At 35.0% G+C, this 11,357-nt stretch overlaps 2 protein-coding genes across 2 annotated transcripts; both read left to right on the top strand.

Annotated features, from left to right (window-relative positions):
- The first annotated feature begins 2,188 nt into the window (after nt 1-2,188).
- Nucleotides 2,189-6,812, top strand: LOC113082046 (proteinase-activated receptor 4). The gene is made up of 2 exons (XM_026253976.1): nt 2,189-2,490; nt 4,344-6,812. The coding sequence occupies exons 1-2, from the start codon at nt 2,382-2,384 to the stop codon at nt 5,333-5,335; spliced, it is 1,101 nt and encodes a 366-aa protein (XP_026109761.1). The 5' UTR covers nt 2,189-2,381; the 3' UTR covers nt 5,336-6,812.
- Nucleotides 6,813-8,257: 1,445 nt separating this feature from the next.
- On the top strand, nt 8,258-10,235 carry LOC113082047 (leukocyte cell-derived chemotaxin-2). The gene is made up of 5 exons (XM_026253977.1): nt 8,258-8,370; nt 8,770-8,802; nt 8,897-8,987; nt 9,582-9,733; nt 9,945-10,235. The coding sequence occupies exons 1-5, from the start codon at nt 8,331-8,333 to the stop codon at nt 10,109-10,111; spliced, it is 483 nt and encodes a 160-aa protein (XP_026109762.1). The 5' UTR covers nt 8,258-8,330; the 3' UTR covers nt 10,112-10,235.
- Nucleotides 10,236-11,357: the final 1,122 nt, after the last annotated feature.

Raw genomic sequence — 11,357 nt, 5'->3', positions numbered from 1 at the left:
TTTGTTTTGAATTGCTCCCATCTGGACATAGACTAAAAATTCCCTTGGCTAGGAAAAATGTCTATAAAAGATAATTTCTTCCATTGGCAGTGATTATCTTGAATCGTACAGTATTTTAATTGAAAATTAAAATTTTTCTTTCTTGTAGTGTTTAACTATTTTTTGTATTTGTGCTGTTGATGTGTGATGTGTTTTTTAAGCAGTGAATGTATGTTACAGTGTCAAAGAAAAATGTCCTCTCTGTGAAAACAGACTGGACAATAAAGTTCAATCAATCAATAAAGTTCAATCAATCAACTGGAGAATTGCAGAGATTAGAGTCTTGGGGTGAGAAAGCCTAATATATATAAACCCACCAGAGTGGATAAAAAGTTCCCCCATGCCCAAGGTTAAATATACTGCTGGATCTTATATGTATGGACGTCCTGGACATCTGAAAAAATCTGAAACCTGACTGCCTCTGTTAGAAATCTTATAATGGGCCATGGCTGAATCTTCCATCAGGACAATGAACCAAAACAAACATAAAAATCAACACAAACATGTGTCACTGAACACGAGATTAAGTTTGACCTGAAGATGAGTAGGGTGAACTGAAGAGAAAAAGCATTAACATGGAGCTGGTCTCTTGTCAGGTGTTCTCTAAACTCATCAGGCGTTATAGGAGAAAACTCAGAGCTGTTATCTTTTGAAAAGGACGTTGGAATAATAGGGTGCCAATAATTATGGCAAATGTGAACTAGATAAAGACATTCATTTCATAATGAGATTTTCTCCCCACTTTCCATTGTTTTACATAAAGAGATTAGAATTTTTAATGAAAGATCAAAAGGATAAACAATGCAGATTTATTTTTACAGCCACCTTTGCTTTTGCAAATGAACCAATGGTGCCAATACCAAGGGCATTGTACTGTATATTAAAAAAATAAATAAATAAAATAAAAACTTGACAATAACGCAGGGCAGATGGAATGCAAAACTGGGATAGTAACCAGGAGCTGATGCATGCACAGTCATGAAACTTCACATGGCATGCACAGACATGAAAGAGTGGAAAACTGCAACTAAAAGTTGACTCACAGAAACTCTCAGACAGAGGAGCCTTTAAAGTACAACACATGAAATTGGCTTGTATACTGCAGACAAAAAGATGGAGTTCCTGTCAGAATTCACAGCACTAGTTCAATTATTTTCCTGTTGCGTTACTCCAAGTTAGACTTTGACTAGTATCCCTTGCAAAGATCTCATCACCTCGATGACAAATCGGTTTAAGACCACGGGAACCAGAAAAGTCCTTTGCACCTGTGCTGCTGCCTGGAATTAAACCATGCCATGCTGGTTTCATCTGGCCAGAGGAGAGCTGGCCCACTGACTGAGTCTGGTTTCTCCCAAGGTTATTTTCTCAATTTCTGCCCCGATTTAATTTTGGCCTCTTTCCACTGTTGCCTTTGGCTTGCTTAGTTGGGGATGCAAGACTGATTGCACAGACACTGTTGGAAGATAACAGAACTAGATAGCTGGGAGAATGACTCTGTTATTGTCTTCTTGCATCACTGACAAACTATTGTCCTGTTTGACACTGTAAAGTTGCTTTGACACAACCCGTATTGTATAAAGCACTATACAAGTAAAGGTGACTTGACTTGACTAGTAGCCTATTTTTCCTCTTTCATTTCCTCCCTCTCCTTTCTCTTCCTCTTTGGTATCGGCCACAGGTGCAGTTATGAGACATTTCAGAATGTTATTAGGCTGTGTTACAGTCAACTAAATACCTTAAACATAAATACAGGCACAACTTATATAAGTTATAGGCCTTTATCTATTAAATCACCTCTCATAAACATAATTAAACATCTTCAGCGTCTCTCCCTGTAAATGATTTGGCTTTTTGATTCCAACACTGACAATATACAAAATAAATAAATAAATTAAAAAATCGCCAGTTATTTTATCATAATATTTGTATTATGATTATTATAATTTCAAGCAATCTGAGTTACAAAACCCATATGAAGTAGCCTAAAGCAGGAGAGACGTGTAAAAAGTGAGACAGCGACTTAAATCTGTTTCCACAGACACAGATAGAGGAACAGTCAAGAGAGACTCATTGGCTGATAAGATCACGAGGGGGCGGGATGAGAAACCACCGAAGATAAGAAAACTATCAAAACAACGTTCTGCTTAATATACCAAGAGACAAACGCTAGCGGAATAATAGAGGATAGGCTAAACAGCAAAGAAGCGCAGTGGACGGGTTCTTCTACAACCTGAAAAACCTTTGAATAGCACACCGCTAGAAAATAATCTAGACGGGGAGAGATTTCACCTTAAAAAAAAATCTTTAAAGCTTGTATTTAAAGAGACTGAAGTTTCAGGACCATGACGTTTTTCTTATTTACGCCAGTGCATTTTCTCTGTCTCCTCATTTTTCTTCCCGTCTCATCAACTTCAGAGGTGAACAGCTCAAATAACACGACAATCCTTAAAAGTAAGTAGCTATTGATTCTCATAATATTAATAACTTTAAGGTTAATACCAGTATCCAGTGTATAGTTTTCATATGAAAAGGTCATCATTTTGTCAACAACATAGGCTAACTGGAAAAAAAAAAAAAAAAAAAAAAACGTAAAATAATAGGCTACGCACAATAAGCACTATTAGAATCAGAATCAGAGAGAATAAAATATAAATTATTGCTTAAACTATAAATCTCCCTTGACTTTCACACAAGGTAGTTCGGATATAATGTAGGTAAAAAAAAAAAAAAAAAAAGCTAAAGAATGTGTGGGCGGCACTGAGCTGTACACATGCACAGACATGAGATTCTAACACATCTGGCATACATTTTATTAGGAATTCAATCCCTATTTCCTAACTGGCTGCAGGTCACGTGACTTCTGGCAGGTAATGATTTATGTTCATGTGACTTTGTTCTTTTAAATGGTCGACGTTTTATGGAGTGATATGAATAACCAGCCAGGATCACGACCATTTGAACACTTTATTTGTGATAAACCTCTCTAAAATTCCATTCCGGTGCCCTGCTAGTAGGCTACAAAAGAGTGATCTTTTTAAAGTGATTTTTTTTTTTTTTTAAATAATAATGAGTGTTTATTGAATGGGTAAATGAACATTATTTAAAAGTAAATTATTTAATAATTTACTCATCCTCATGTCATGGAAGCCATTTCACAACATATTAAAAAAACATGAGATAGAGACATGAGACATATGAGATGGGCTAGTCATAAGTAGCCTACGAGATAAAAAGTCATAATTATGAGCAAATAATCTTAAATTGTGAGATAAAAAGCCATAGAAGAAATCAAAATTATTAGGCTATATAAAAATTATAAATATGACATAAAAATAATTAAGCCATAATTAAGAGACAAAAAGCATAAGTTCTGATAAGACCATTGAAAGGTTGACTGACATTTTGCCCTATGTCAAAATTATATATATTGTATTTTAAACATCTGAATTTTTCCTTAAAGTTAGACTATAACATTTTGTCAGTTTTAACTTTCACTCTAAAAAATGCTGGGTTGTTTCAGCCCAACTTTAGGTCAAATATGGACTAACACAACTTTTGGGATTATTAATTTAATAAAAAATGTAATCCAACAGTTGGGTTTGTCCATATCTGACCCAAAGTTGGGTTTCATCTCATCATTTAGACCAGCGGTCTTCAGCCTCTTTGGCATTTTCTGATTAACACCAGTAAATTTGTAACTAAAGTAACTAAACACAGCTTCACTGTTTGAGAGAGACACTGTAATTCACACATGCAACTTTCATCTCTCTCAAAAACATTGATTTTATCTCCACTTGAAGAGAAATAAAAAGTAGTACTTGAGTATCGAAGCTGTTTTATGAATGAAGGTCGCGGGCAGCAATGATGACAAGTTCTGTGCTTCTGAATGTTTCTTTCTGTGCCCAGGGCGATCTACGATCTCTAAATGTGTGTGTGTGTGCAGCACATTTACATGAACTGTGATTTAACGGAATGGTTTAAATGCACAATGTGCTTTGTCACACAAACATAATGAGGTCTAATTTCATTTAAAAATAAAGAACCTTTAAAGTTTAAAAACAATTTATGGAAAAATGCTTATAAATATTTAAGATTCTGCACTATACGTATGTATGTAACCAAACATAAACATTTAACAATCTTTATACTATATAAATGCAGCATGCATTCAGAAAGTTGAAGGGTCTGCAGCTGGTTTTTTGATTGCTTTCTGGGTGATCCTACATTGTGATTCTATTCTGCCATTCTTAGGAAAAGTAACAAGATATAAATAAGGCTGACAAATCTGTCTTTTTTCCTCTTAGAGGGTCGGATCTTTCCTCTGATTAATAATTCCATTCAAGAGGAGTATAAGGAGCAGATGCAGAGCTACAGCTTTACACTAGTGGTTCCTCTTCTCTGCTTCTTCGCCTTTTTCATTGGACTTCCCACAAACCTGTTGGCCCTCTGGGTGCTGCTCTTGCGAACTAAGAAGCTCCCATCCACCATTTTGCTGATCAACCTCACCATCTGCGATCTTCTGCTACTGCTGGTGCTCCCCTTCCGTATCGTCTACCACTTCCTGGGCAACAACTGGACATTTGGAGACCCATTCTGTCGGGTTGTAACTGGGCTCTTCTATGGAAACATGTACGGCTCAGTGGTTTGTCTGGCACTGATCGCTATGGATCGCTATGTAGCTCTTGTTCACCCTTTTGGTGCAAAGATGCTTAGAAGTAACAAGAATTCTGTCTATATGAGTGTTTTGGTTTGGCTAGTGGTTTTAGCTGCTGTTGTGCCCTTGTTAGCCTCACAACAGTCCTATAAGATAGCCAATCTCCCTATAACAACTTGCCATGATGCACTACCTATAGAACAGCATACAACATACTTCCTGCCATACTTTACTACTCTCTTCTCCCTCTGTTTCCTGCTTCCACTGCTGGTTGTGCTGTTCTGCTATTCTGCAGTGTTACACACCCTTATGGCTGATAGGCAGCGTTTTGCTCATGCAATTAGAGTGACTGTGCTGATATTAATTGTTTTTGTGGTTTGCTTATTGCCTAGTAACATTCTCTTGCTTTTGCATTACTCCAAATCAAACTTTGACCTTTATGTTCCATACCAGATCACTTTGTCTTTCAGCACCTTCAACAGCTGCTTAGATCCTATCATCTTTTATTATGTGTCTAAGGATTTCAGAAAGAAGTTATGGGAGACCCTCAGATGCTCCTGGTCTGATTCAGAATCCTCCTCAGAATCTAGGACAAAGAGGACCTTACTATCAAAGATGAGCAGGTCTGACACAAAAGCTTGATCATGAGGTTAGCACAGCAGGCACGCGAATCAGAAGATATCAGGTTACAGTATGTAACTCAAACTCAGGTTATATAACCCATCTGTCAGTCTGCCTATCCGTGTATATACCTTAAAATTAGTTTCATTTGCACAGGGAAAACTGGCATGAGGAGATGTTAATTAATTTCCTCCTTATTTCCTTTAGTCATTTGTGATACAGGAGACAAATAGATATATTTAAAAACATTTAAAGAGGCAAGGCAACATACAACAGTAGTCATGCTTTCAGGCTTTCTTGCATGCATGTTGGCATCTAAAATTTGAATGCGTTGGCTGCTGTTTGGCTCAGCAATCTCTTAGGCTTAAAGTTGACTACTAGATTAATAATGTTGGAAAATTGTCATTTTAACACTGATATAAACAGTCATGCATTTCATGCATGTATCCAACAAAACCCAGACAAAGTCAGTGTTTGTAAGGGCAGTGCAAACTAGCCTTAAAGATTATATTATATTATATTATATTATATTATATTATATTATATTATATTATATTATATTATATTATATTATATTATAGTGAACAGTCTATTCACTTATATTTATAAAACAAAACTGGAATATAATTAATTTAATTTAACTGAACTAAACACTCATTACATTTATCAAATTCAAACATTGGAAGGTAAAATGTAATGTGCATTTCAGCCATGTAACATACAGTATACTGGACATGTGACAGTATAATTGTGGTTTATATATTAATCATTAATTAGCAAACGGAGGACTAAAATGCCTTTAGTGTGCCTGTTTTTGCAATAGCAGCATGTATGAAAAACAATAGCTTTGTTATGTATCTGAATAAGTAGGAAGTGCTGAACCACATAAAATCCAAATCCATGTCTCTTACTATATGTCAAGAACTGATGATTGCATTGTGCTTTTTTCTTTTTGTGCTGACAACATACAGAAACACCTTAATATGACTTGATTTGAGAACTAAAAATCACACATTATAAATATTTGATTACACTATTTCATATACCTGTGTATCACATACCAGTTTATGTGTATGCTAATCAAAAACATATATATATATATATATTTTTTTATTGAATTGAAATGGTATAGATATGATATCATGTATCTTTATGGGTGATCAATACAGGTAACTTGGAATTTACTCTGGAAGTGATTCTGTTATAGTTTCTTGACACTTTCTTGACACTTGACACTTTCTTATGTGGTGAGAAAAAATAAATATATATGAAAACTTTATTTGCAAAGGATACAAATTGTAATTTTTTTTTGCTTGCCATGAGTAAAGGAACTTGCCAAGAGTCAGTTTTAAAGAAAAGAAGGATGAAGAAAATTTGAAAATGTGTATATTAGCCTGATTGAACTGAAGAAGTGTTATTGACAGATTTCCATAACACATGCAGATTTGCTTAAAAAGAGGATGATTCAGTTTCCACAAAATAAACCACTTTAATTTAACTGCAACGTACTGACCCTTGTCTTATTGAATACGATCCATTTTTACAGAAAAGCCCGTCATTGATTACAAACAGGTAGAAATGTAAGTTGTTGTATATTTCACGGCCAATTCAACAGTAAGTTTCTTTGTCAGTCTCTGAGACTACTTATACAGATTAAGAACGCAAACTATCAATTTGGAAATTTTGCACAGTGTAACAAAATTATTATTTAAACATTGTAATTATCATTGTTTGTTTGTTTGTTACAATACTGAATACAAAAGTGTGCATTATTATATTCATGAACACACAAAAGAGTATGTACAGTATGTCTGGTTTGTAAGATGCCGTAGATTGACTAGACTAGATCACAAGACCTTTTATTTCATTCTTCCACTTCTGTTTTGTCAAACTGTGTTTGAACCGATTTTCTCAATTTTTGCTTTGTCCTGTCAGAGTTGAAAATCCCAGCAGAAACAGAAAAGGAGAAACATGAAATACCTGGCATAACATCTGAAAGCTGAACTGATTATGTGCTGTGTTTTTGCAATCAGACTACAACAATTCAACTAGTTTATTTTTTGACTTCTAGCTTCTTTAATGATACAGTACATTACACCCTTTAGACACGCTCCACAAACTCTTGCTTGTCACTGAAACGTCTAATGACATTCCTAGAAACAGTGTTCTGTTCACTTGGTTTCCCACATTCAGTGATTTAAAAGTGTTGTGATTTTATCATTTATTTATTTAAGAAGAACAAAGGGCAGACTTTATTTGCTTTTTGCAAACATTCATTTGTAAACTGGTATTCCCCCCTAGCATGCACACTGTCAATCAGTTTAGATTAAACATTGATGAAGTGGGACTATGTACTACATGTATTACTAAAAAGGGTCATACATACAGTACATACGTATATGTGACCCTGGATCACAAAAGTCTTAAGTCTTAATCTTTTATGCCAAATATCATTAGGGTAATAAGATCATGTTCCATGTAGATATTTTGTAAATTTCATACTGTAAATATATCAAAACGTAATTTTTGATTACTAATATGCATTTAAGAATTAATTTGGACAACTTTAAAGGCGATTCTCTCAGTATTTAGATTTTTGTCACCCTCAGATTCCAGATATTCAAATATGTTGTATCTCGTCCAAATATTGTCCTATCCTACTAAACTATACCTAAATGTAAAGCTACATTTTTTTCAGCTTTCAGATGATGTATAAATCTCGAAGAATTGAAACTTAGTGGAGTGAATGTAAGAGTTTAGTTTACATTGTATGTTTTGATGATTCTCACTGCAATACAAAATGTATTTAAATGAGAGTGTGGTCTGCTGTTCCCCTTTTTTGCTGTTATGCAATGTGATTTTTTTTTTGGACTTTGTGTATGAGTGTTGAAATCAGAATTTCCACAGAATTTCCACATGACTCCAGTCAAAATATAAAAACTCACAGTTAAATCTTCTACCAGATTGAGGACGACTGCAGAGAAGATAGCATCTGAAAACAAACACTTACAGGACTATGAGACTTTACATCCTTTTCAGTTTTCTGCTCTTGGCTGGTAAGGAACAATTTAATAAAAAAAATGACATTTGCTTTATATTGAAAATGTTCTTTAAACCTAAAAAATGATTCCCTTCAATCCTAAAACTTAACTTGTAAACGCTGCTTATGAGTAAAAAAAAAAGCTCAAATCTATTGCACAAATGAAGCATAATTCGTTCTAAATTCACATTTAATGTGGTTAAATTAAACACAGAAAACATCTTCTCGCAAACAAAATGAGTTTTAATATGAGTTTCAGTCACCATTTTAAGATTTGCTAAAATTTACTGATGTTTTACGGTGTCATTACAAACATTGCGAAAAGAGTAAATATGCAAAGTAAATATTGCAAAAACATTTAAACAAAAAAACTTAATTATGCAAATTCAAGTCTCAATGTGTGTCTCTTTTTCAGTGATTTGCAGCTGTCGTGTTGATGCTAGTCAAGGTATGAAGTGTAAATGAAGAAAAAGACAAACAGGCAGAAAACATAACAACAGGCAGAGCATAAAGTAACACAGAAAATGATTTTAATTTCACAGTGAAATTTGGCCCCCTCTGCAGTGGGAACTCAAGTAACCGCAAAAGAGGATGTGATACGAAGTATGGCTGTGGAAGCTATGGGGCCAGCCGGTAAATTGTGTTTTGTTTGGGTTTCCTCTGACTCCACTTATATAGAACTCTATTTCTCAAACAATCGTTTTCTTTGACCTCTCCTCATAGCTCTCCTCAGAAGTCATTGATGACACACACAGTGGAGGCCATGTTATGAAATATTGATATCATTCTTTTGTTTTGAGTGTGTTACCACAGACTTGATACTACTCAAAACCTCAACGTTACCAAAGATCTTTAATCTGCGCCATAGACAACATATATTTTAAAATCAACATCATTCACACACTCTCATTTAGTTTTAAATATGTATCTTATTTAGTTTAAACATAAGATATTTTGCAGACAGACAAGGCCTTTATACAGTGGAAATTGATGTGTCCTAACATTATTATTCACACAAGACACACAACATCAAATAATGTTTGATGACACTGAACTCATATCTAACGTGACACATCGTGTCTTATTGTACTTTAAGATTTGCGAGCTACTGTACAGTCTATCAGAGGGAAGAAGATTGTGTAAACGTACATTTGATCATGTTGAGTGAATGATGACAGAATGCTAATTTTGAGGTGAATTATTCTTCAATGCGTGTTTGTGCTGCAGAGATGGTGGAAAACGGAAACATGGGGGTCTTGACATTGTGTGTGCTGACGGAGCCACAGTTTATGCTCCATTTGATGTGACGCTGAACGGCAAAGCTGCACCATACATAAAGAACAATGCTATCAATGATGGCATTAACTTGCGCGGAGAAGGTTTGTACTTACATCACACCTGTTTTATGTTGTAAAAGCATTAATAACAGTGCAGCGCAACTTACTTTTATAGACTTTCATGTTTGTAGAAAATAAAGTGCTTGTTTGATAAAATACTACTACTATTATAGGGCATGTGGAAAAAGATTTCTTACATCAAATTCATAATCTCACATTAATCTCATATCTCCCCACATGATGTTTCTGGCAGGTCTCTGCTTCAAGCTGTTCTATGTTAAGCCGGTCAGTTACTCTGGGACCCTGAAGAAAGGGGAAAAGATTGGAACTCTGCTCCCAATGCAGACGGTTTATCCTGGAATCACTTCCCATGTTCACGTTCAGATGTGTGACAAATCAGATCCCACCAAGTACTTCTGATGCTGATGGAGCCGACGACCACCTGCAAACCACTTCAGAGTCTTGTGCCATTTATATCAGCTTTCTTTCTCTATGCTGGTGCCCTGCACATTGCAATCTAATAATAAAGTTTTGAAGACTATAATGTTCTCAGTGTGCTAAATTGTACGATCATAGCACATAAATCATCCTGCTTTTTAGACTTATACACAAAGAAATATATAACGGTGTCTGCTATATCATGAAGTTATCCGCACTGATAATTAGTAAGAAAAGTCAATAAATAAACCAATAACTAAATTAATTAATTGTACTCTAATGAATGTTCATGTTTAGTTTGAGCCAATCTGCTTTTATTTTTCATGTCCTTTATGTGTGCTGCTCCGACCTATATTCATATTTCTTTATGGCAACCATTAATTCATTTAGCTCAAGTCTATTTGTGTATGTCAGAGCAGAAAATCAGAGAGCGAGAGATATATTTTAATAGTTTCTAAGAATGTGTTGAAGCAGTGCTGTTACAATGAAGCAGAACGCCGACTTCAAACCATTTGCAGCATCTGCTAAGTGCATAGACATAAACATAGACATGGCTCACATCTAAAAGGAGACGAGGTCAACATATGGTTACTCAGAAATAATGCTGTACATCTAGTCAGTGAATATATTAAAATGCCGTTTTCTTATTACCAACCACGGCATCATACTTGTGATTCCATTACAACAACACACTGATATGCTGTTGAATAATCTGTGAGGTGGAAAAACAGCACAGTGGACTGTAGAAAAACTTCCCAATGTTTCTCATATTTCAAATAACTGTCATTATGGCTTTCCATTAGTCAGGGATGGGTGAATGGGTTTTAGTGTAAAACTTTTAGATGCATACAGCTGTAATAATAATAATAATAATATAACACTACGTTAAACAAAGGTGTTTTTGATGTTTTGTTGGTTGTTTTGTGCAGAGGCACGTGACCCCTCCGATTTTTGAGCCAAGTAGATTTTGAACACGGCTTCCAAAAGAAAAAAAAAAAAAATAGCTGAAGATTATTTTCAATAATTAAATCGTTCAGTGCATCATATCATCAGTTGCTAAATTCAAATCTGCATTCGCTGGCTGGCACTGAGCCAGAGACACATGCGTTTATACAGCACTGCGCATTATAACCAATCACACACAATGCTGTTGAGTTTATGAATGCTGTTGAGTTTATGAATGCTGTGGCCAGTCAGAGGTTGTTCTGATGATTCATTGCTAAAATGT

This window comes from Carassius auratus, unplaced genomic scaffold (assembly GCF_003368295.1).
Source record: "Carassius auratus strain Wakin unplaced genomic scaffold, ASM336829v1 scaf_tig00035641, whole genome shotgun sequence".
NCBI lineage: Eukaryota > Metazoa > Chordata > Actinopteri > Cypriniformes > Cyprinidae > Carassius > Carassius auratus.
Note: the sequence above shows the minus strand (reverse complement) of the source record. Positions and strands in the feature narration are given on the sequence as shown.

Bases quoted from the DNA above. Each gene is read 5' to 3' on its own strand.
- LOC113082046 (XM_026253976.1), top strand. From the start codon at position 2,382: ATGACGTTTTTCTTATTTACGCCAGTGCATTTTCTCTGTCTCCTCATT. The intron at 2,491-4,343 runs GTAAGTAGCTAT...TTTTCCTCTTAG, and splicing joins TAACACGACAATCCTTAAAA to AGGGTCGGATCTTTCCTCTG.
- LOC113082047 (XM_026253977.1), top strand. From the start codon at position 8,331: ATGAGACTTTACATCCTTTTCAGTTTTCTGCTCTTGGCTG. The intron at 8,988-9,581 runs GTAAATTGTGTT...TTTGTGCTGCAG, and splicing joins GGAAGCTATGGGGCCAGCCG to AGATGGTGGAAAACGGAAAC. The intron at 9,734-9,944 runs GTTTGTACTTAC...TGTTTCTGGCAG, and splicing joins CATTAACTTGCGCGGAGAAG to GTCTCTGCTTCAAGCTGTTC.